Source organism: Salvelinus alpinus, chromosome 5 (assembly GCF_045679555.1).
Source record: "Salvelinus alpinus chromosome 5, SLU_Salpinus.1, whole genome shotgun sequence".
In the NCBI taxonomy this organism is placed as follows: domain Eukaryota; kingdom Metazoa; phylum Chordata; class Actinopteri; order Salmoniformes; family Salmonidae; genus Salvelinus; species Salvelinus alpinus.
This window is the reverse complement of record NC_092090.1, coordinates 96,403,453-96,428,135: the sequence shown is the minus strand read 5'-3', so window position 1 is coordinate 96,428,135 and position 24,683 is coordinate 96,403,453. Positions and strand designations below refer to the sequence as shown.

Below are 24,683 nucleotides of genomic sequence, written 5' to 3'. Positions count from 1 at the left end.
CTCCCATTCAAGGCCGGTTGTGATACAGCCTGGAATCGAACCAGGGTCTGTAGTGACGCCTGAGATGCAGTGCCTTAGTCCGCTGCGCCACTCGGGAGCCCCCAAGTTACAGTAATAGGCAATCAAGTAATGACTGAGAATGGAATTTAAATCAATCCACGATAGTGCACGCCAATACATATCAGACATGCTTTTAAGTTATGTACCCAGTATGTCCCTCAGGTCCTCTGGCACTGGCCTTTTAACTATCCTGAAGTCTCGGACCAAGAGGCATGGAGAGGCAGCCTTTAGTTATTATGCCCCCAGCCTCTGGAATAGCCTGCCAGAGAACCTGAGGAGGTCTGAAACTGTGGACATATTTAAAAGGGATCTTAAAACACACCTTATTAGTTTTGCTTTACCTTGCGGTGCTTTTCAGTTATTATTGTTATAATTTAGTTTTTTATCCTCTTATGTTCGTTGTAAATATTTCAGTTTTAGTTTTTTATTTGTTTCCATGTCTGAAATGATCTGTAGAAATAAAGCTTGATTTGATATTTGCCTGTTTGCTTGCACTCTCTCATCAACAAGCTGTTTTCGCCCACAGGACTGGATTTTATTGGTTGTCAGTAAACCTTAGACACTGTTGTGCGTGAAAAGCCCAGGAGGCTGGCCGTTTTTGAGATACTGGAACCCGGCACGCCTGGCACCGATGAACATACCGCGCTCAAAGTCGCTTAGGTCACTTGTTTTGCCCATTCTAACGTTCAATCGAACATTAACTTAAAACTTATTATGGCTGTGTGGCAGCCCAGAGTGATGGCTGGAAGAAAAGGTGCCCAGAGTAAACTGCCTGCTACTCAGGCCAAGAAGCTAAGATATGCATAGTATTAGTAGATTTGGATAGAAAACACTCTGAAGTTTCTAAAACTGTTTGAATGATGTCTGTGAGTGTAACAGAACTCACATGGCAGGCAAAAACCGGAGAAAAAATCCAACCAGGAAGTGGGAAATCTGAGGTTTGTAGGTTTGCCTATCCAATATACAGTGGAATATTGGTAATTTTGCACTTCCTAAGGCTTCCACTAGATGTCAACAGTCTCTAGAACCTTGTTTGATGCTTCTACTGTGAAGAATGAGGGAAGGAGAGCTCTTTGAGTCAGGTGTCTGGCACGAGCTGAACATGCGAGCTCACGTGAGAGCGACCTGCTTTCCATCGCATTTCTGAAGACAAAGGAATTCTCCGGTTAAAACATTATTGAAGATTTATGTTAAAATCATCCTAAAGATTGATTCTATACATCGTTTGACATGTTTCTACGAACTGTAATGGAATTGTTTGACTTTTCGTCTGACCTGTGCGTCATGAATGTGGATTACTGGACTGAAAGTGCGAACAAAATGAAGGTATTTGGACATAAATGACGGACTATATCGAACAAAACAAACATTTATTGTGGAACTGGGATTCCTGGGAGTGCATTCTGATGAAGATCATCAAAGGTAAGTGAATATTTATAATGCTATTTCTGACTTCTGTTGACTCCAAAAAATTGTGGATATCTTTATGGCTTATTTGGGCTCTGAGCGCTGTACTCAGATTATAGCATGGTGTGCTTTTTCCGTAAAGTTTTTTTGAAATCTGACACAGCGGTTGCATTAAGGAGAAGTTTATCTAAAGTTCCATGTTTAATACTTGTATCTTTTATCAATGTTTATTATGAGTATTTCTGTAAATTGATGTGGCTCTCTGCAATGTAACCAATGTAACCTAAGATTTTTGGATATAAATATGAACTTTATCGAACAAAACATACATGTATTGTGTAACATGAAGTCCTATGAGTGTCATCTGATGAAGATCATCAAAGGTTAGTGATTAATTCTATCTCTATTTCTGATTTTTGTGACTCCTCTCTTTGGCTGGAAAAATGGCTGTTTTTCTGTGACTTGGCTCTGACCTAACATAATCGTTTGTGGTGCTTTCGCCGAAAAGCCTATTTGAAATCGGACACTGTGGTGGGATTAACTTCTGAGGAAGTACAGTTCCCGCTCAGCCCAGTCAAAACTGTTCGCTGCTCTGGCACCCCAATGGTGGAACAAACTCCCTCACGACGCCAGGTCAGCGGAGTCAATCACCACCTTCCGGAGACACCTGAAACCCCACCTCTTTAAGGAATACCTAGGATAGGATAAAGTAATCCTTCTAACCCCCCCCCCCCCTTAAAAGAGTTAGATGCACTATTGTAAAGTGGTTGTTCCACTGGATATCATAAGGTGAATGCACCAATTTGTAAGTCGCTCTGGATAAGAGCGTCTGCTAAATGACTTAAATGTAAATGTAAATTAACAAGAAGTGTATCTTTAAAATGGTGTAAAATACTTGTATGTCTGAGGAATTTTAATAATGAGATTTCTGTTGTTTTGAATTTAGCGCCCTGCACTTTCACTGGCTGTTGTCATATCGATCCCGTTAACGGGATCTCAGCCGTAAGAAGATTTATTAATGCTTCGAAGCCTGTCTGCCTGCTTTATATAGAAAGCCACGGCCACGTGACTCACTGTCTGCAGGAGTGAACCATTTTTGTGAATGGGGGGGGTGTACCTAATAAACCTTATCAAAATTATCAAAATACATATGAAACATACAGATTGTTGCCATTCAGTTTCAACACTGTGACCCCCTCAAAATCTTCTCACATTGTTTGAACCACTACGCAAGCTCATTGCTGGTCCAATTAGAGGGCAGAGCGTTTGGCTTGGCACCCTAGTCCCGGTTCACCCTATTCACAGGGCCAATAGGGAGGGCCCATAGGGCTCTGGTCAAAAGTAGTGTACTAGATAGGTGAAAAGGTGCCATTTGGGACGCATTCTTAGATACTGATACTGAGGCGAGAGATACTCTGAACACCTGGGAGGGGGCTTGATGTTTAGATACTCAATTCGCCCAATTAGCTGCTGTTGAAGTGCACTTGGGAGTTTTGGGAGATTTGCTCTTGTGTTATAATAAATACCATATACAATCTGTTGCAAGTCGATGCTGTGACTACGGTCTCTGGCTGTGTGGAGAGTTATCCACGGAAACTCAAGTTGAATCTCAAGTCCAAGACTCGAAAGTAAAAAAACTAAAGTAGGTTGGTTGGTCGGGGTGGATGTATAACGGGAACATCTAGCAACCTAAAGCTTGCAAGTTTGAATCTCATCACGGACAACTTTAGCATTTTAGCTAATTAGCAACTTTGCAATTACTTAGCATGTCAGTTAACCCTTCCCGTAAACCTTTAACCTAACCTTAAACTCTAGCCTAGCTAACGTTAGCCACCTAGCTAACGTTAGCCACAACAAATTGGAATTCGTAACATATCATACGTTTTGCAAATTCATAATATGTTGTACGAATTGCAATTCGTAACACATTGTACAAGTTGCAATTCGTAACTTACACACCCCTTCAAATTAGTGGATTCAGCAATTTCAGCCACACCCGTTGCTGATAGGTGTATGAAAATCGAGCACACAGCCATGCAATCTCCAGAGATAAACATTGGTAGTAGAATGGCCCGTACTGAAGAGGATGTCATAGGATGTCAACTTTCTGCCCTGCCCCGGTCAACTGTAAGTGCTTTTATTATGAAGTGGAAACGTCTAGGAGCAACAACGGCTCAGCCACGAAGTGGTAAGCCCCACAAGCTCACAGAAAAATTGTCTGTCCTCGATTACAACACTCAATACCAAGTCCAAACTGCTTCTGGAAGCAACGCCAGCACAAGAAGTGTTCATCGGGAGCTTCATGACATTGGTTAACATGGCCGAGCAGCCGCACAAAAGCCTAAGATCACCATGCTCAATGCCAAGGTTCGGCTGGAGTGGTGTGAAGCTCGCTGCCATTGGACTCTGGAGCAGTGGAAACGCGTTCTCTGGAGTGATGAATGACTCTTCACCATCTGGCAGTCCGACGGACGAATCTGGGTTTGGCGGATGCCAAGAGAACGCTACCTGCCCCAATGCATAGTGCCAACTGTAAAGTTTGGTGGAGGAGGAATAATGGTTCTGGCTAGGCCCCTTAATGCCAGTTAAGGGAAATCTTAACGCTACAGCATACAATGACATTCTAGACGTTTCTGTGCTTCCAACTTTGTGGCAAGAGTTTGGAAAAGGCCCTTTCCTGTTTCAACATGACAATGCCCCCGAGCACAAAGCGAGGTTCATACATTAATGGTTTGTCAAGATCAGTGTGGAAGAACTTGACTGGTCTGCACAGAGCCCTGACCTCAACTCTATCGAACACCTTTGGGATGAATTGTCTGTCTGTGGGTATGAAAGTAAGCTACAGTGATAAGCAGGCAGGGCTATAGTACAGATGTAATCTCCTAGGTTACGTGATTGTTGCCAATCACACTGCAGGTGTTTCAGGAAGTCATCTACCATAAACATTCTTCTTCATGTAACCAATCAATAGACTTGGACATCGCATCACTGCTGAAAAGTTTCACCTAGTATTTGGCTCAGGTTTGTGTTATTTAAAAAAAAAAGTTAGATATGGAAGCTGAACTGGGAGGTGTCATATGTAGTTGTGAGTATGGCGCCCTCTAGTGGTAGGCTGTGTTGCTACACACCACACTTCGTGTTTGCCTCTTCGGGCCACTGATAATGTAAGCTCCAACTTTGTGCTATGTACATTGTTTCTAGATTTGAAATAGACAGATCATACTATCATGGAGATTTCACTCGTAATCTATACCTGAATACCTTTGCGTAGCGTCATTCTTACCGAAAACTTTCTGTTTCACGTCTAGATCCTGAATCCCAACATATTCACTCAGACCGGAGACGTCACTCGTTATCTGTTGCTGCGAGTGGTGTCACTCTTCCCTTTCCCTTCTACAGTATATCCTGGCAGGGACTGCAGTTGAAAATGAGCCGGCTGGTTAAAACTGCCACTATCCCTGTAAAACGATATGTAAATCCCACTTCCAAAGCATCCATTCACCCAGACAATGAGACCAAATGGTTAGCCATCTTTATTATGAAACATTGGACCAAATCACACAGCTGTTACACTGCTCCAGTCCCTGTCCTGTGTACACCCTACTGGCAGACAGTTAGAGAGACAGACCTATAAAAGGTGCCTGTTATAAAGGACCACCGTCTCTGTGCGTTAACCCAGTCTGTGTTTGAAATAGCATCTCATTCCCTATATAGCGCACTACTTATGACCAGCGCACATAAGGTTCTGGTTAAAAGTATAGCACTATGTAAGGAATAGGGTGCCATTTTGGACCCAGTTTTTAGACTCCCCTGGCATTGCCACGACCAAGCCTGACAGTTCACTAAGTTCCTTGTTCCAGTGGATAAAATCGGCCACTGATTTGATATACTTATGTCAGTCTCTCGCGATGACATGAGATTTGGTTTGCGGGGGCTAAGATTATTTTTATGTAGAGAGAGAGAGAAAGGAGGTGGGGTTCCGATTTTGTGTGTGACCATGAGCGGACTGGAGAGTAAACTTAAAGCCAATTTATGCTCGATTCTAAAAATGTGGTCGGAGGCGCTGTATGGAGGAAGGTGTGACGCAATCGTGGAGCCACTGGAGGCACGCAGAGACCAAATTGAGCTCCATACCACATCACCGTGCGCCACCCAAAATGTTGTAACAGTGTGGGGGGCTCCTTATCGCTCCGCATTGACATGATTGGTTGATATTAGGTGGGGGTGGGAGGTCCTGTATAAACACAAACTCACTTCCTTGACAACAGCTCTGCAAAAGAAGTATACATGCCCTGGCTTCAGAGGCCGTATCTCAGTAAATGCTGTGCGGCCACTGCAGACATTGGATTGACCCTGCAGAGCCTTTCACAGGAAACAAACTGTACGGTGTCACTACTATTTCTACTTCCCACTGTCTGGAGATGGCAAACTGGTATCTAAATGTGTATAGGAGAAAAGTTAGAACCCAAGTAACGCAGCACGGTAGGAACACGGTAGAACCAGCGGGTGGGGTATACAACCGCATAACACAGAGGGAGATGTTTTCAGTCGGAATGGCACTTCTGCCTATAAAGCAAAAAAACGAACCAGAAGGAAGTCTCAGAACATCTAACGCAAAGAGGGACATTTTGGACTGGTGAAGGGGAGTGTGAATGATGATCATCTCCAGTCAATTGCACTTGTAAGTAATATTAGGGTATTATCAGTGGCCATTTTGTGTCTGTCTGCTCAGTGGGCTGGCTTCTAGCTGAGGGGAAGGACAACTGAGAGAGGGCTTGTTCCACAGAATACAGTGCAACTCCAGAAGCAGAGAAGTCAAAGGGAAAACATTGCAGCACACACTTCCAGGGCCTAGCAAGCTGTGAGAGAAGGGGTTGTCCCTTTTTTTTTTTTTTTAGTAAGACGTCATTTAGGGTTGACAGAACAAGATGAGACTAGAGAAGAGAACAAAGAAAGTAAAAGGATAACCACAACTTTTCCTTCTGTCAGAAAGATCTCCTTCCAGAAGTTAGGAGAAAGGTCTACAATACTCAAGCAGTGATTTGTTTTTCCTAAAAAAAAAAAAATTTTTTTTTTTACAAACAGCAAAACTAAAAACAGATTTTTCTTCTCCATTTCCTTCTATTTGTTTTCTCTCCTTAGTTCTCCATATTTAACATGGACGTTCTAACCATTTATTTTTTCTTGTCTTTTTCATTTTTCATATTTTAATTTAAGAAAATAGTATAAAGTTAGTAACGGCCTCGAGCTATCGCCAGGAGGAGGAGAAACCGGTCTGATCCAGAGTCCTGCGTAGATGGGAGAGGTGAGGCTGCAGCCACACGCTGAGGTGAGGCTAGGGCTGCTCCTGGGCTGCTAGGATGATGTGTGTGTGTGGGGAAGAATGGAGGAGAGGGTGTGTGGGGAGATGGGGAAGGTACAGAGAAAAGGGAGGAGAAGAGAGACGTTCGGTTGGGGAGAGGAGAGAGAGAGGGCTACACACTGGTCAGGTAATCAGTCCATTGGTCTCTTTTCTCCATGTTTCTTTGTAAACTCCTCTGCGTTCTTAAAGAATTTTTTCCGGTCCTTTGAGTATTCTTCTGCTAGGTCTGCCCTCAGGGGGTGCTCTGGCTGGGGGTCGTTCACCAACGCAATCAGGGACTGAATTACTGCAGAATAGACAAACAGTCAGTCATGAATTACTGCAGAATAGATAAGACAAACAGCCAATCATGACATTGCAGAAACTGAATCAGTGCAGAATGAACAGATTATTTTTCTTTTTGACTAAAGAAGCAATTACTACTTCAACAGAGAGTTAAACAAGTGAACTGACACACAAAGGAAAATGAGTCATTGAAGTAGAATACGTGACTGATTCATGTGTTCTCCTGTTACGTTCCTTTTCTCTTTCATTTCAGTCATTGATCAGGTTCTACTGTCCAGGGTCTGGGTATCATGCCATGGTATCACGCCATGGTATCATGCCAGTGTCTGGGTACCATGCCATGGTGTCATGCCCAGTGTCAGGGTATCACGCCAGGGTGTCATGCCAGTGTATCATGCCAGCATCAGGGTATCACACCCAGCATCAGGGTATCATGCCAGTGTATCACATCAAGGTATCATGCCATGGTATGGTATCATAATATGATATCATGCCAGTGTATCATGCCAGCGTATCATGCAAGTGTCAGGGTATTACGCCCAGCGTCAGGGTATCATGCCAGCGTATCATGTCAGGGTATCATGCCAGCGTCAGGGTATCAATCAGTGGTAGGGTATCATGCCAGTGGTAGGGTATCAATCAGTGGTAGGGTATCAATCAGTGGGAGGGTATCAATCAGTGGTAGGGTATCAATCAGTGGTAGGGTATCAATCAGTGGTAGGGTATCATGCCAGTGGTAGGGTATCATGCCAGTGGTAGGGTATCAATCAGTGGTAGGGTATCAATCAGTGGTAGGGTATCAATCAGTGGTAGGGTATCAATCAGTGGTAGGGTATCAATCAGTGGTAGGGTATCATGCCAGTGGTAGGGTATCATGCCAGTGGTAGGGTATCATGCCAGTGGTAGGGTATCATGCCAGTGGTAGGGTATCATGCCAGTGGTAGGGTATCAATCAGTGGTAGGGTATCAATCAGTGGTAGGGTATCAATCAGTGGTAGGGTATCAATCAGTGGTACAGTATCATGTCCGTGTATCATGTCAGGGTCAGTGTATTGTGTCAGTGTATCATTTCGGGCGGCAGGTAGTCTAGTGGTTAGAGCGTTGGGCCAGTAACCAGCAGGTAGTCTCGTGGTTAGAGCATTGGGCCAGTAACCAGCAGGTAGTCTCGTGGTTAGAGCATTGGGCCAGTAACCAGCAGGTAGTCTAGTGGTTAGAGCGTTGGGCCAGTAACCAGCAGGTAGTCTCGTGGTTAGAGCATTGGGCCAGTAACCAGCAGGTAGTCTAGTGGTTAGAGCGTTGGGCCAGTAACCAGCAGGTAGTCTAGTGGTTAGAGCATTGGGCCAGTAACCGAAAGGTTGCTGGACCGAATCCCTGAGCTGACAAGGTAAACATCAGGCAGGTAACCCACTGTTCCCCAGTAGGCCGCCATTGTAAATAAGAATTTGTTCTTAACTGACTTGCCTATATAAAATAAAGGTAAACAAATATAATAATAATAATGTAAGTATTGCAGGATAATTTACATTATATGCAAATTATAGAGGTGTGTGTGTGTGAGCCGCACCTTGGTCAGTTTTGGTAGCTGGTTTCCAGTTCTCTGCGCTAATGACAGGCAGACACACCTGTCCCTTCTCATCAATGTTGGGGTGGTAGATCTTCGTCTTGAACGTGATCTTGGGGGGCTTGAAGGGGTACTCAGCGGGGAAGATTAATTCAATCCTGAAAGCTCCCTTGTCATAAGGAGCGTTGTCCTGGAGGAGTAATGTGTAGAAAATAAACCATTGTTAGTTAGTGCAACAATGACCAAGGAGCATCTCTTATGACTGTGTTATGACATTTAATACATGTAACAGTCCTTCTAGAACATAGAGATTTCGGTGATGTAATAGTCCTTCTAGAACCAGAACATAGAGACTTCTGTGCTGCAATAGTCCTTCTAGAGCCAGAACATAGACTTATGTGATGTAATAGTTCTTCTAGAACCAGAACATAGAGACTTCGGTGATGTAATAGTCCTTCTAGAACCAGAACATAGAGACTTCTGTGATGTAATAGTCCTTCTAGAGCCAGAACATAGACGTATGTGATGTAATAGTCCTTCTAGAACCAGAACATAGAGACTTCTGCGATGTAATAGTCCTTCTAGAACCAGAACATAGACTTCTGTGATGTAATAGTCCTTCTAGAACCAGAATATAGAGACTTCGGTGATGTAATAGTCCTTCTAGAACCAGAACATAGAGACTTCTGCGATGTAATAGTCCTTCTAGAACCAGAACATAGAGACTTCTGTGATGTAATAGTCCTTCTAGAACCAGACCATTGAGACTTCTGTGATGTAATAGTCCTTCTAGAACCAGAATATAGAGACTTCTGTGCTGTAATAGTCCTTCTAGAACATAGAGACTTCTGTGCTGTAATAGTCCTTCTAGAACATAGAGACTTCTGTGATGTAATAGTCCTTCTAGAACCAGAATATAGAGACTTCTGTGATGTAATAGCCTTCATGAGACATTTAATACATGTAACAGTCCTTCTAGAATATAGAGACTTCTGTGCTGTAATAGACCTTCTAGAACCAGAACATAGAGACTTCTGTGATGTAATAGTCCTTCCAGAACCAGAACATTGAGACTTCTGTGATGTAATAGTCCTTCTAGAACCAGAACATAGACTTCTGTGATGTAATAGTCCTTCTAGAACCAGAATATAGAGACTTCTGTGCTGTAATAGTCCTTCTAGAACCAGAACATAGAGACTTCTGCGATGTAATAGTCCTTCTAGAACCAGAATATAGAAACTTCTGTGATGTAATAGTCCTTCTAGAACCAGACCATTGAGACTTCTGTGATGTAATAGTCCTTCTAGAACCAGAATATAGAGACTTCTGTGCTGTAATAGTCCTTCTAGAACATAGAGACTTCTGTGCTGTAATAGTCCTTCTAGAACATAGAGACTTCTGTGATGTAATAGTCCTTCTAGAACCAGAATATAGAGACTTCTGTGATGTAATAGCCTTCATGAGACATTTAATACATGTAACAGTCCTTCTAGAATATAGAGACTTCTGTGCTGTAATAGACCTTCTAGAACCAGAACATAGAGACTTCTGTGATGTAATAGTCCTTCCAGAACCAGAACATTGAGACTTCTGTGATGTAATAGTCCTTCTAGAACCAGACCATTGAGACTTCTGTGCTGTAATAGACCTTCTAGAACCAGAATATAGAGACTTCTGTGATGTAATAGTCCTTCTAGAACCAGACCATTGAGACTTCTGTGATGTAATAGTCCTTCTAGAACCAGACCATTGAGACTTCTGTGATGTAATAGTCCTTCTAGAACCAGACCATTGAGACTTCTGTGATGTAATAGTCCTTCTAGAACCAGACCATTGAGACTTCTGTGATGTAATAGCCTTCATGAGAGAATTGTGAAGCCATGAATCAATGCTGAGAATAACAACACTTACAGGGACAATAAGACCTTGCCAGGTCAGTATGTTGGATTCATCCACTTGAATGTTCCGGAAGTTTTTCATTCCAGACTTGCGAATCTCTTCAAGTTCCTGAAAGAGGAGAGAGAGAAACATAATGATATGTTACGGCCCCTCCAACGACTCTGTTGATGGTAATGTACAATCCTGCCAAGGATTGTGGCTGGGTAACCCTCCGAATTCGCTACAATGAATCTGATGTCATTCAAGTAATAGATAGAGCGATAGATAAAATAAATAGATAGATAAAATAGAGAGGTGGCTGCTTGTGAGGTATCTATGTCAGTCAATGACAGCTCATCTGGTATTGACATGTCTTGTAATTGTAAACAAAACTGAAACCCAGACAGACAATTGTGTGCTTCTCATGTTACTGTCTGGACAGACAACATACTAATAATGAATGTTTTGTTTGGTCCACAGAATTCAGTTAGATAGCGGCTGATTGTTTATTAGATTAACTATATAAAGTTTATTAACTTTATATTAACTTTATATCTAATAATAGTGTATGAGTTTAGGTTTTGTTTCCTGCTGCAAACCAAGATGACCTCATGAAATAATTGACTCATGTCACGGTGCAGTTTTCTACAATGACGTCGTGTATCTTGATAGCCAGCTATGGCTCTATCTAGCTAGCTATACAACTGGAGTGGTACCCAGGCGGTTACAAAACCCAAGATGATTGCATTTTCTGGGCAATTGATGTAATGCTTACTGTTTGCTAGTTAGCTAGCTAGGTAAGCTCTGGATAAGTCACATGTATAAACCGGGTAACTTGAATAATTGACTCATGTCGTGATGCAGTTTAGGACGATAATAAGATAGTGACTGAATTGTACTGAATGATGACCGAGCCCTTGATAACCCTTTAAACATTGGGACAGTGAGGTTGTGCTTCGTGTGAGTCACAAAATAAGCGAAACATCCTTTCCCATGTAGGTGAGGCAATTTGGGTAGCTACTAGCTAACGTTAGCTAACCTAAAGTAGCAATCGAGCAAACAGCGTAGACAGCGCTGTAACGGAAATAACTAACTACGCTGTAGTAGTAGCGCTGTAGGCATTGCAAGGTTGTGATAAACATAAATTGATCGGTTTCAATGTTATTTTTAACCCTTTAACACACAGGGACAATGAGGTTGTGCATCGTATGAGTCACAAATAAAGCGAAACATAATTTCTCCATTTAGTTAGTTGGGCGATTTGGGTAACTACTAGCTATCTACAGTAGCCATAAAAAAAACAGTGAAGACAGCTCCGTAACGGAAATAGCTAACTACGACAGTAGCCATCGCACGGTTGTGATACACAGAAATTGATCGGTGTAAATGTCGTTTGTACAGTTTCGGAGATTGGTGTCAATGCTACGCATGAGCAAGCAACGACGCAGACTAGCTTCCCTGCTGATCCCCAGAACCCGGTCTCTCAATCTTCTCTGGCCCTGCCGGTGCTTTCCTAACCTGTTTTATGCTTGCTGGCCTAGCTTGCGAAAGAGAGTGCCTTCTCGCCTTTAGCGGGACTTCAACACTTCTGAACCAAATACAATTTAGGACAACAATAAGATATCGTGACTGAGTCGTACTGAATAATGACCAAGCCCTTAGATAGACCATTCTGACTTTTTTTTTATTGATAGATATATGAAAATAGAGTTATCATGATATTTACCTTGTGTAGTCTCCTGCTCGCCGCCATCTTGCATCTACTGTGTGTTCCCAGAATACAACGCGGCGACTTGTCTTGGGGTCGCAGTTCCAAAAGGCAATAAAAAGTATGGGACACATGACCCCAAAAATATTTATTCTCTTTATCGTGTGTTATATGACTCATTTTAGAATAATAAAGAGTCCAGTCCACTTATTTTTTTTTCTGTTTTTGATGGCAGATTTGTAAACATTCAAACCAACAAAGATTTTAGAAGCTACCAGAAATGTTTAATTTATTGTCTGGCTTATGCATTGATTACTCAAAAGCCTTGATTCTGAAAATACCCTTATTGTACACTGCAGTGTAGCCTATATAAACAGCTCAAAACTCTTCAGTTGGCTACTATACCAATTAAGCATATTCATTCACTGGACTTGTATTTATAGTATCAAATGAAAAAGGTGCGTCAGGTTCAGACATTGTTTATTTATTTAACTAGGCAAGTCAGTTAAGAACACATTCTTATTTACAATGACGGCCTAGGCACCGTGGGTTACCTAACCACTAGCTTACCTGCAGCCCCACATAATTAATTGTGTGTGTATGACATTTGAATGTGACAGACAAATACAGGCATCTCAAATTATGTTTATGGAAATAGGATATATTCAAAGTCATAATTTGTTTGAGATGGCTGTAGTTGTCCCGACTGTTCAACCCGTAGCGTAGCCTATGGACCGACCATTGTAAACTAGCCACTAGCGAGTGTTTTTGTCAATGAATGAAATATTTCCTTTCTGCCCCTCTGAATAGAATAGAACAAGTCAAGTTCTCTTGTAAACAATAACTGTGTCGTGCTATCACAACCACCCGATGCTGTTCTTACTGTTTCCCCAGGCGCCGAAGACGTGAACGTCGATTACGGCAGCCCCTCACACCTCTCTGATTCAGAGGGGTTGGGTTACATTTCAGTTGAAGGCATTCAGTTGTACAACTGACTAGGTATCCCCCTTTCCCTTAGTTTTAAAATCAAATCACTCAACAGACACCTCCATCCACTGTCTGTATATGTAGCAGAACACAACGAATGACCACTAGATATTCGCTGTAGTGTTTTAAAGTACAAGCGATAACTCCCTAAACTATATAGGAGCTGCTTTTCCAAGCCTGGTAGAATTAACCACTAGATGGCAGCAGTGGTCCCATAATACTGCAATAATAATTGTACTAGGGTCGTGTGCTAAATTCAGATTCTACACCCCTCTCCCACTCCCTGTCGTGGATTTCAAGCATTTTGCTGTTGTAAGCAGTGTCTGAGGGAGTGCGCCAGTGCATACTTTGGGAGAGGGTTGCGAATTAAGATGCACTCAGTGTGTGAAGTATGGACTTTTTTGCCTCCCCTTTGCAAGCCACAAAAAAATACTGACCTCAATGTTGGCGCAAAGGCGGCAGGGGTATAAAGTACTTAAGTAAAAATACTTTAAAGTACTACTTAAGTCGTTTTTTGGGGGTATCTGTACTTCCTTTGACTATTTTTATTTTTGACAACTTTTACTTTTACTTCCCTACATTCCTAAAGAAAATAATGTACTTTTTACTCCATACATTTTCCCTGACACCTAAAAGTACTTACATTTTGAATGCTTAGCATGACAGGCAAATGGTCTAATTCACACACTTATCAAGAGAACATCCATGGTCATCTACTGCCTCTGATCTGGAGGACTCACTAAACACAAATGCTTCATTTGTAAATTATGTCTGAGTGTTGGAGTGTACCCCTGGCTATCCATACATTTTAGAAAACAAGAAAATGGTGCCGTCTGGTTTGCTTAATATAAGGAATTTTTTGTTACTTTTACTTTTGATACTTAAGTACATTTAAAAACAAATACCTTTAGACTTTTACTCAAATAGTATTTTACTGTGTGACTTTCACTTGAACTTGAGGAACTTTCTATTATGGTATCTTTACTTTTACTCAAGTATGACAATTGGGTACTTTCTCCACCACTGATAGGCAGTGCTGACAATTGTATGATCACAGGTTTACACAAGACAAAACAGTACTCTTCTCCTTTGCCCTGCAGCGATATCATAAACGTGTCATCACTCATCAGATTCATCATACATAGCCTTACGCATGTTGAATAAAAAGGTTTTCTGTTGTGTATAATATAATAATAGTATTATACATTTTGTTTTTGAACATGTTTTTTCTCTTATCATGACAGTGGCATATAAACAGCCTTCACTGAAGACCACCAATAGGATCACGATACGATAAACAATAGTAACAAATTGTTTGCTTTGTGATGTGATGCCAGTTGGCTCCAGTTGATATTTTCTCTTTCCCATCACTTAGCATTCCTCGGCTGGGACTAGCCCGAGCATGATGAGCAGCAGATGAGCATGATGAGCAGCAGATGACTGTAAGTGTACCAGTAAAAAAACAGACATAAACAATGATAGAAAACAAGAGTGATTTCTGCATAAAAACTCCAGAGAGACTTCACCTCTCTGTCTCCATCTTAATTCATCAGCCATGTCTGCCTCTGAGACTCAATAATTCCATTCAAAATGGCCGTGTTATTTTACGCTGCATAAGAATGGCCCTTCCTGGGACAATAAAGATCTATTGATTGAGCCACAATTGCTAATTTCCTGATATTCTACACATTTTGCCATAGGTTGGAGGCAAATGTTTTTAATATGATAAGTGATGATCTATGGGCCCCATCCCGGTCAGTAATTTGACCATGCTTGCTACAAGTTTAGATATCATGGTAGCTGACATGGGCAAATTGAGCAACTGTTGATGCACAACCAAATTTCGAAATTATATATTTAATTTTTCTAACTCAAGAGTAAATTGATACCCCGACTGAGTTTCTAAAAACAAAACAAAAGGGGTGCCGCCAGTTGCCCACCACTGTCCTAGATAAATTATTTCATCATCGAGCCAAACTCAGAATTCTACAGAAGAGAGAGAGAGAGAGAGAGTACACTTTCTAAGTCAAAGAGGCTGCAGTGAGAGGAATAGAACCAGAATGGCTGTAATGGATTCTAATTCTAGATTTCACATCATGTTTTTGAGCCAGGTCTGGTTTCTGTGTCTGTTGATGCCAGTAAGGGGTGATAACAGACTCTCTACTTCCATAAACAGTGGGCATGTCTGGCATACTGATAAGATACCAAGACACAAGACCAATCTGATGCCCTCATTGCCACCGGAGGGGATTTCTGCACAGAGACTGGCTGTGTGTTTGTGACCATGCATGCGTGTGATGTTTGTTTCTTTGGATGTTTATGGTTGTCGTTTTACATAAAAGAGGACAATGAGAATTTCCCTTGGCCTTGTTTAGAGAGTAATTTTAGACTGAAGTAGTTAGCGATTCCCACCATAAAACAGTCAGAGGGGAATTTGAAGTGGCTCGGCTCAGGGTTGTGACCTATTAGAATTGAATGTGGTGAATGTGCTGTCAATACAGGGGGTAAAAACATTGGCAGACAGACAGGCAGGCAGGTAGGAGGACAGACAGACAGACAGACAGACAGACAGACAGACAGACAGACAGACAGACAGGCAGACAGACAGACAGACAGACAGACAGACAGACAGACAGACAGACAGACAGACAGACAGACAGACAGACAGACAGACAGACAGACAGACAGACAGACAGGTAGAGTCTTGGTGGTTCCAAACTTCTTCCATTTAAGAATGAAGGAGGCCACTGTGTTCTTGAGGACGCTCAATACTGCAGAAGTGTTCTGGTACCCTTCCCCAGAGCTGTGCCTCGACACAATCCTGTCTAGGAGATCTACGGACAATTCCTTTGACCTCATGGCTTGGTTTTTGCTCTGACATGCACTGTCAACTGTGGGACCTTTATATAGACAGTTGTGTGCCTTTACAAATCATGTCCAATCAATTGAATGTGGAAAAAGTAAAAGGGTCTGAATACTTTCCCGAATGCACTGTATACGAGAGAGTGGAAATTCTGCCCAGAGAAGAGCATCACAACAAGAAGCACCATGAATACCACTGACCTGGAAAAGCCCAGGCTTTTCTGGTTGGAGAGCAACTGTACCTGGTCTCAGGAAGGCAGTATCCTCTACATATACATCCCCCCTAGGACAGCAGTGTCCCAGCCCATCTTCCCAAAGCACCTGAAACCTCTTCAAAGAGTATCTTAAATAATCCCCCCCCATCCCCCCAAGAGCCTCTAATGAAGAACCATGTGAAAGCTGTGAGCCATTCTGCTTTGTGTGTGTGTATTTGTGTGTGTATTTATGTTTGTGTGTGTGTATTTGTGTGTGTATTTGTGTTTGTGTGTTTGTGTGTGTATTTGTGTTTGTGTGTTTGTGTGTTTGTGTGTGTGTGTATTTGTGTGTGTTTGTGTGTTTGTGTGTGTGTGTGTATACATACAGTAATTAACCCTCACCATCTTCACCACTACACCCAAATGTTTACTTAACACAATCCCGACTTCCTGTCTAAAGGTATGTTACCATGGTTCATTACCAGCAGATCATCCAGCAACATCACTGTCTGTGTTCTACCATCTCACTTCACGTGTCAAAGCTGTTACAACCTGTCTACAATTTAGGTCAGACATCCCTGTATTCGTTTATCATTCTCACGTGAAGCTTCAAAAATCCCTGTGGCTTATGGCAGGGATTATTATTTATCTTGTCCTTTTATTTAGTCTCTGCCTGTTTGAAGACAACAGCTTAATAGCTCCTCAGTTGGGTGAATATCATGGGGCATGTTTGGGCCAATCTTCAGCACAGGAACATGAATGGCCTCCCAAAAACTGCCATTAAGGTGTGTGTGTGTGTGTGTGTGTGTATGTATCATCAACCCATGGGAGAATGTCTTGGAAATGAAGTAGTTTGGCCTGGGCTGTGTGACCCAGTTACTGTCATTTTTTAAAACATTTAACTAGGCAAGTCAGTTAAGAACAAATACTTATTTACAATGACGGCCTAGGAACTGTGGGTTAACTGCCTTGTTCAGGGGCAGAACGACAGATTTTTACCTTGTCAGCTCGGGAATTTGATCCACCAACCTTTCGGTTACTGGCCCAACGCTCTAACCACTAGGCTACCTGCCGCCCCACAATTACAGATTGTTGCAGTGCATTTACATGCAACAACCAACTGCAATTTTAGTGTCAGTTAACTTTAGTGTCCACTAAAATGACATGTTATGAGTCTTAAGACAGATAAGGAAGTGAGAAGAAAGTTATCTTGGTAAATTTCTTCATCTTTGGCTGACTATTCCTGTGGACTACAAGGTCTCCCAGCCAATGACCTCTGTGTACTTGACCCTGCGATGAACAGCTGTCCTGTTGTAACTTCCTGATACTATGGAGGGGTTTTCCAGTATGTTCAAAGCATGTTGACACTATTACTGTTAAGTCCCTCATAGCTCTCATACGGGCCATTCCACAGTAACAGAATTGTGCTGAGACTCAGATATTTCACTTAAAATGTATGCCAAACAAAGCTACTGACAGGAAGTCCTACTGCAAATGAATTTTGTCCCACACTCTTCGTTGGAATGTTGCATCACATGCATGCCCCCTTCCTCGCTGTTCCTCTGTAGTCAACCAATCGGGGAGTTTCAGTAGTATAAAGACAGACCTCTATCTTCAATGACTGGCATATGTAGATAGACAGCCTGAGGGCACACATGCGCACACACAACCTTGCATGGATAATTGAACATCTCATTTGATAAGAAATACCAAAAAACAGATACCGTAAGCAGCAATGATCTGCCACCGTTACAGAGGTGGGCGAGATTGATTGACAGACAAGGAAATAGAGAGAAAGACAGAGAAGGAAGAATGGAGGGAGACAGAGAGAAATAAGGAGGGAGAGAGAGAGAAGGAAGGAGGGAGAGAGAGAGAGAGACGGAGGGAGGGAGAGAGGGAGAGAAGGAGGGAGAGAGAGCTGGAGGGAGAGAGAGATGGAGGGAGGGAGAGAGGGAGAGAAGGAGGGAGGGAGAGCTGGAGGGAGAGAGAGAGAAAGAAGGAGGGAGGGAGAGAGAGAGAGAGAGGGAAAGATAGAGTAGGAGAGAGAGAGAGAGAGAGAGGGAGGGAGGGATAAAAATATAAAGATTAAGGTGAATTTACGGGACTAAGGCGGAGACTTCACTTTGTTCCAAGTCATAGTGAAAGAGAAAGAGACAGTCAGGTGTATAAATACACCTGTACCTCTCAGCATTCTCCCACTCTCTCATCCTCTCAGCATCCTCACACTCTCTGTCATCCTCAGACTCTTTCTCATCCTCAGACTCTCTGTCATCCTCACACTCTCTTTCATCCTCAGACTCTCTCTCATCCTCAGACTCTTTCTCATCCTCACACTCTCTGTCATCCCCAGACTCTCTCTCATCCTCAGACTCTCTCTCTCTGTCATCCTCAGACTCTCTCTCATCCTCAGACTCTTTCTCATCCTCAGACTCTCTGTCATCCTCAGACTCTCTTTCTCTGTCATCCTCAGACTCTCTGTCATCCTCAGACTCTCTCTCATCCTCAGACTCTCTCTCTCTGTCATCCTCAGACTCTCTGTCATCCTCAGACTCTCTGTCATCCTCAGACTCTCTGTCATCCTCAGACTCTCTGTCATCCTCTCTCTGAAGCACAGCGCTCAAAGCAGCAATATGGCAGCTCTTCTCTTCATTGCAACAATCTGCTTGGGCTACGCAGCAGGTAAAACACACACACACACACACACACACACACACACACACACACACACACACACACACACACACACACACACACACACACACACACACACACACACACACACACACACACACACACACACACACACACACACACACACACACACACACGCGCACAGAGAGAGACAGAAGAGTCCTCAGGAAACATTCCTCTGCAGTGATTGACTTAGAAAGTTATACCAGCCTGGGGTAGTTACACGAGTAGCGCCTGGATCACTCATATTGGCCTCTCACCCCCTTCTCTCTCTGTCTTTCTCTCTCACCCCCTTCTCTCTCTGTCTCTCTCTCTCACCCCCTTCTCTCTCTGTCTCTGTCTCTGTCTCTGTCTCTCACCCCCTTCTCTGTCTCTGTCTCTGTCTCTCTCTCTCTCTCTCTCTCTCTCTCTCTCTCTCTCTCTCTCTCTCTCTCTCTCTCTCTCTCTCTCCCCCTTCTCTCTCTGTCTCTCTCTCCTGCAGCATTCTCAGAGGTACCCGTGGACTGCTGTCTGTCAACCACTGACATCCGTTTCCCTCGCCACTTTAAGATGGTCTCCTACCTGCTGCAGACCACAGACAGAGGCTGTAACATCGATGCCACTGTGTGAGTGTCTTCCTCTCTAAGACAAATGACTTCTCTCCCACTATATGTAGGCTACTTAGCATCTCTTCCACTATATGTAGGCCACTTAGCATCTCTCCCACTATATGTAGGCTACTTAGCATCTCTTCCACTATATGTAGGCTACTTAGCATCTCTCCCACTATATGTAGGCTACTTAGCATCTCTCCCACTATATGTAGGCTACTTAGCATCTCTTCCACTATATGTAGGCTACTTAGCATCTCTTCCACTATATGTTGGCTACTTAGCATCTCTCCCACTATATGTAGGCTACTTAGCATCTCATTGCATTTTCAGGCTGAATAGAACTGTTATAAACATGATATGACACATGTTATAAGCATACAAGAGCATGATTCCAAGTGTATTACAATCCCTAGTTTTTAGAAAGCACATGACTTAAAGGCTAGTTTCAGGTCTTGTCTTACACTCCTAGGCAGTTTGGAGGCCTGCCAGATTCTGCTCCCCATCAGTGGCTCACTGATCTCACTAGGTGGTGCCTGGAGCACTTTTTTTGGCAATCGCTGTCTGATATTGTTGTGGATATTGATGATTATCTTTGATACGGATCTATTTGTAAATCGTATCCCTCAAGGTTTATCACCAAGACAGGGGTGAGACTGTGCTCGCCCCATCCCACAGAGAGCAAGTGGGTGGCAGACTACGTCAAACGTCTGGAGCGAAGCATCTCCCTCCGGAGAGCTAACTCACCTCAGGAGTAAATGAGGTTAGTTGTTACTCTGTGTTCACACACGTAACAAATTAAATAATATCCTACTTTCCTGTGCTTGTCTCTCTTCATTTAGGCTCATAGTTTGGCTAAACTGCATATATGTATTTGTTTTTGGTTTCTTTTTTTTTCTTAATTTTTTTTTTTTTCTGTTTTATTAAAGGAATCTGCTGCAGTGTTTTTTCATTCATAACTCAACATTTCAAGATTCTCTATTTTAATATCTGTCCTATCTGGTGCCTGTCTCCCTCACATGATGACCACAGCAGAGTAAGATCAGGAGAGGAGGAGTGGAGGAGTGAAGGAGTGGAGAAGTGGAGAAGACATTAATTTCAACCTTTTTTAACTGAAGAGTCATCCTAGATACGGTAGTAGACCAAAGAGTTTTACAAAAGACTATACAAGAAACCCTTGTGAACAGTGCATACTGTAAATTCATATCGTAGCAAAACCATTTCCCATCAATATATTGAGAGCTGTGTTAGATTGGTTTTGTAAAATGTTATATTCAAGTTGAACAATTTGTTAATATGGTTTGGTGGGTGGATTAGAGAAAATGTTAACGTGAATGCCAGCTGTCATGAAAATGTATATTTCAAATGAATATTTCCAATAAAATATAGAGTTTTCTGTAAAATGTTTGTTATCTGAGACATGATTCTTACCAAAATGTTTGTTATCTGAGACATGATTCTAACCAAAATGTTTGAATTGTCAAACTTTATTGGGACAATCATTACACATTTAAATAATTTATCACACACTCTTTCCTGACATATTGTCCAATAAGACCAAACAAACTATTTTTAAAACTTTGTTTAACGTGTTATTTTAATCTTCATATGGTTTACTTGAAACATTATAAACCATTTTAAAAGAGACAAACATGAACAATGTACTTCTGGGACCGTTTATACTTTATGTTCCACACCTATAAGGTGTGAAATGCAGGTTTTATATATTACAGGTGTGAAATGCAGGTTTTATATATTACAGGTGTGAAATGCAGGTTTTATATATTACAGGTGTGAAATGCAGGATTTATATATTACAGGTGTGAAAACACTTGGAGTACATGAAGCTGCTATGGTACTGTCTGTTATTCAATACTAACTACCCCAGAATCAGAAGTCTCTGCTGTAGTAACTACCCCAGGGGCAGCAGAATCAGGAGTCTCTGCTGTAGTAACCCCGCCAGGGTCAGCAGAATCAGAAGTCTCTGCTGTAGTAACTACCCCAGGGGCAGCAGAATCAGGAGTCTCTGCTGTAGTAACTACCACAGGGGCAGCAGAATCAGGAGTCTCTGCTGTAGTAACTACCCCAGGGGCAGCAGAATCAGGAGTCTCTGCTGTAGTAACTACCCCAGGGGCAGCAGAATCAGGAGTCTCTGCTGTAGTAACGGCCCCATGGGCAGCTACACGATGTTGCTGCCCCTAGAACGAACACACGCACACACTTGCTTTCAAATAAATCTAGGGGAATGACCCCAAGAGGCCTAGGTCAAAGGTCCTCCATCCTGTCGTGTTACCCAGGGTGCACTCGGGTGCTGCTGGGAGGCGATGAGGGAGATGCTGTGACCCCGACACCATGACTCTTTCTCAATAAATTTTCCTGTGATTACCCACATCCTATCTCCTCGCCTTTTTCTCAACAACATTGGAAGAGAAAGTCCAAGCCCCCCCCCCAAAGGATTGCAGAAAGATTAATTGATGAAGAGCCAATGACCTAGACACTGTGCAGTTTCCTAATGTTCAATCCCTCCTACATATGATATACAGCCTGGACATACAGTACCTGCAGTCATTTCCCGACACTGTCTGGGAATGTGCCAAACTCTGCTCGCAGTGGACGTTCTTCTGCTTTAGCTTATTCTATCAAAAGTGTGAAATCCTGGAGTCTGGGGAATTACCCAAATCATTCCAGTAGTAGAGAAACCACTTCCACTTCCAAGAAACACTCAGGAGAAAATGAAACCTAACTCTGTTTGAGAGTAACTTGCGGGTTTATTGACTCTCATAACACTTAAAGGGGGAATTTACAATTCTAAAAATCAACAAAGCGTTCACCGTTCCTCTTAATTTAGCACAAACAGCTGAGGGATGGTATTTTATACAGAGCTCTGGATGGAAGGACTGACCATCCATGAGATCAAAATTATAGTTGTAACCATGTTTTAAAGCTATACAGGGTTTGTTTATAATTAACACAAGATTCCGTTTTTGTGTTCTGATGGGGTACGACAGTTGATTTAAGCTCATGTGGCATATATAAATGATATATTCTTCAAGAATCAATGGGTATACTATTCATTTAATAGTCAAATAATGGATGCCATAATTACAGATTGCCCCCTTTAAATCCTGCAATACCCTGCAAAAGAGCAAATATATGCAGATACTTCATGCGATAAGGTACATTTTAACGGATCATTTATTGTTACCGGTATTTTCTATGAAAGAGCTCGTTACACACAGATATTGATGCGTTCCTGTGCAGGAAATTCCATTCCAACCAAGGGGGGCGTGACCTCACAGCCCTCATGGCCGTAAAACAAAGCAGAAGAACCCAAGAAGAAGTTCCGTCAATACCACTGATCCCATGAATCCAGGGCCACAGTACTGTACTTCTAGGTCTCCGGCAGGAAGTCAGCAGCGTTCCACTTACCACCATGAATCCAGGGCCACAGTACTGTACTTCTAGGTCTCCGGCAGGAAGTCAGCAGCGTTCCACTTACCACCATGAATCCAGGGCCACAGTACTGTACTTCTAGGTCTCCGGCAGGAAGTCAGCAGCGTTCCACTTACCACCATGAATCCAGGGCCACAGTACTGTACTTCTAGGTCTCTGGCAGGAAGTCAGCAGCGTTCCACTTTAGCCATCGACTCCACAGCGGGTTCAGCGAAGAGCACTACACCGGGTACTAAGGGGACCACGTTGGAAACAAGTCTAATCATTTATAACGTGTTATATATATATCCCCTTGGGTTGTAATCAGTGTATCTTTTTCCAATAAATCAGCGTACTGATTGACTTCCTCATATTGACATGATATCAGGCTAAGAGATATTAACCCACGGTGTTATGTTATATCGCTATGTGTTAACCACGGATACGTAACACAAGTACATTGGAGATTTTGTTAGGCACAGTCAGTGTCACACAAAGATCAAATCAAATCAAATTAAAATGTATTGGTCGCATACACATGTTTAGCAGATGTTATTGCGGGTGTAGCAAAATGCTTGTGTTCCTAGTTCCAACAGTGCAGTAAAATCTAACAATACACAACAATACACACAAACCCAAAAGTAAAATAAATAATTTTATAACGAGCAGTGTCGGAGTCCGTAGTATAAATATATATATGGACTTGTTCTTTTACCAAATAGGGATATCTTCTGTATACCATCCCTACCTTGTCACAACACAACTGATTGGCTCAAACGCACTTAAGAAAGAAAGAAAATCCACACATTTTAAAAGGCACACCTGTTAATTGAAATGCATTCCAGGTGACTACCTCATGAAGCTGGTTGAGAGAATACCAAGAGTGTGCAAAGCTGTCATCAAGGCAAAGAGTGGATTCTTTGAAAAATCTCTAATATAAAATATATTTAGATTTGTTTAAAACTTTTTTGGTTACTACTTGATTCCATATGTGTTATTCCATAGTTCTGATGTCTTCACTATTATTCTATAGTAGTAAAAATAGTAAAAATAAAGAAAAACACAGGAATGAGTATGTGTGTCCAAACTTTTGACTGTTACTGTATATACAGTGGGGAGAACAAGTATTTGACACACTGCCGATATTGCAGGTTTTCCTACTTACAAAGCATGTAGAGGTCTGTAATTTTTTTTTAAACCCAGAAAATCACATTGTATGATTTTTAAGTAATTAATTTGCATTTTATTCCATTTGAACATCCACAGGTCATATTTTAGTCGGTGTTGGAAGAGACGATATTCAGGTAGGTCTCAAAACACACATACATTTTAATTATAAAACAACATACACACGGGTATAAAACAATATAATTCAGCACAATAAACAAAAAAATTAACATTTCATAAAAGGAATCATATTCAACTGCATAAGAGGTTCTCAATCACACACACACACACACACACACACACACACACACACACACACACACACACACACACACACACACACACACACACACACACACACATGCAAGAAATTGCCAAGAAAATTAGGATCTCGTACAACGCTGTGTACTACTCCCTTCACAGAAAAGCGCAAACTGTCTCTAACCAGAATAGAAAGAGGAGTGGGAGGCCCCGCTGCACAACTGAGCAAGAGGACAAG

At 42.2% G+C, this 24,683-nt stretch overlaps 2 protein-coding genes across 3 annotated transcripts; one reads left to right on the top strand and one right to left on the bottom strand.

The window, feature by feature from the left end:
- Positions 1–4,982: 4,982 nt before the first annotated feature.
- ube2l3b (ubiquitin-conjugating enzyme E2L 3b) lies at positions 4,983–12,381 on the bottom strand. Its single transcript, XM_071404297.1, has 4 exons — positions 12,280–12,381; positions 10,587–10,682; positions 8,679–8,865; positions 4,983–7,115 (listed from the first exon to the last, which is right to left on the bottom strand). The coding sequence occupies exons 1-4, from the start codon at positions 12,304–12,306 to the stop codon at positions 6,961–6,963; spliced, it is 465 nt and encodes a 154-aa protein (XP_071260398.1). The 5' UTR covers positions 12,307–12,381; the 3' UTR covers positions 4,983–6,960.
- Positions 12,382–17,927: 5,546 nt separating this feature from the next.
- On the top strand, positions 17,928–20,988 carry ccl19a.2 (chemokine (C-C motif) ligand 19a, tandem duplicate 2). 2 transcript variants are annotated; one of them, XM_071404296.1, is made up of 4 exons: positions 17,928–18,983; positions 19,477–19,600; positions 20,217–20,348; positions 20,515–20,988. In XM_071404296.1, exons 1-3 carry the CDS (start codon positions 18,935–18,937, stop codon positions 20,341–20,343), a joined length of 300 nt encoding a protein of 99 aa, XP_071260397.1. In that variant the 5' UTR covers positions 17,928–18,934; the 3' UTR covers positions 20,344–20,348; positions 20,515–20,988. The 2 variants fall into 2 exon arrangements, with proteins under 2 accessions (XP_071260397.1, XP_071260396.1); XM_071404295.1 differs by having other exon boundaries at positions 17,932–18,983; positions 20,618–20,988.
- Positions 20,989–24,683: the final 3,695 nt, after the last annotated feature.

Coding starts and splice junctions, on each gene's coding strand:
- ube2l3b (XM_071404297.1), bottom strand. CDS start 12,306: ATGGCGGCGAGCAGGAGACTACACAAG. Junction 10,683..12,279: donor CGAGCAGGAGACTACACAAG/GTAAATATCATG, acceptor CTCCTCTTTCAG/GAACTTGAAGAGATTCGCAA. Junction 7,116..8,678: donor AGCTACCAAAACTGACCAAG/GTGCGGCTCACA, acceptor TCTATTCTGCAG/TAATTCAGTCCCTGATTGCG.
- ccl19a.2 (XM_071404296.1), top strand. CDS start 18,935: ATGGCAGCTCTTCTCTTCATTGCAACAATCTGCTTGGGCTACGCAGCA. Junction 18,984..19,476: donor CTGCTTGGGCTACGCAGCAG/GTAAAACACACA, acceptor TCTCTCCTGCAG/CATTCTCAGAGGTACCCGTG. Junction 19,601..20,216: donor TGTAACATCGATGCCACTGT/GTGAGTGTCTTC, acceptor GTATCCCTCAAG/GTTTATCACCAAGACAGGGG.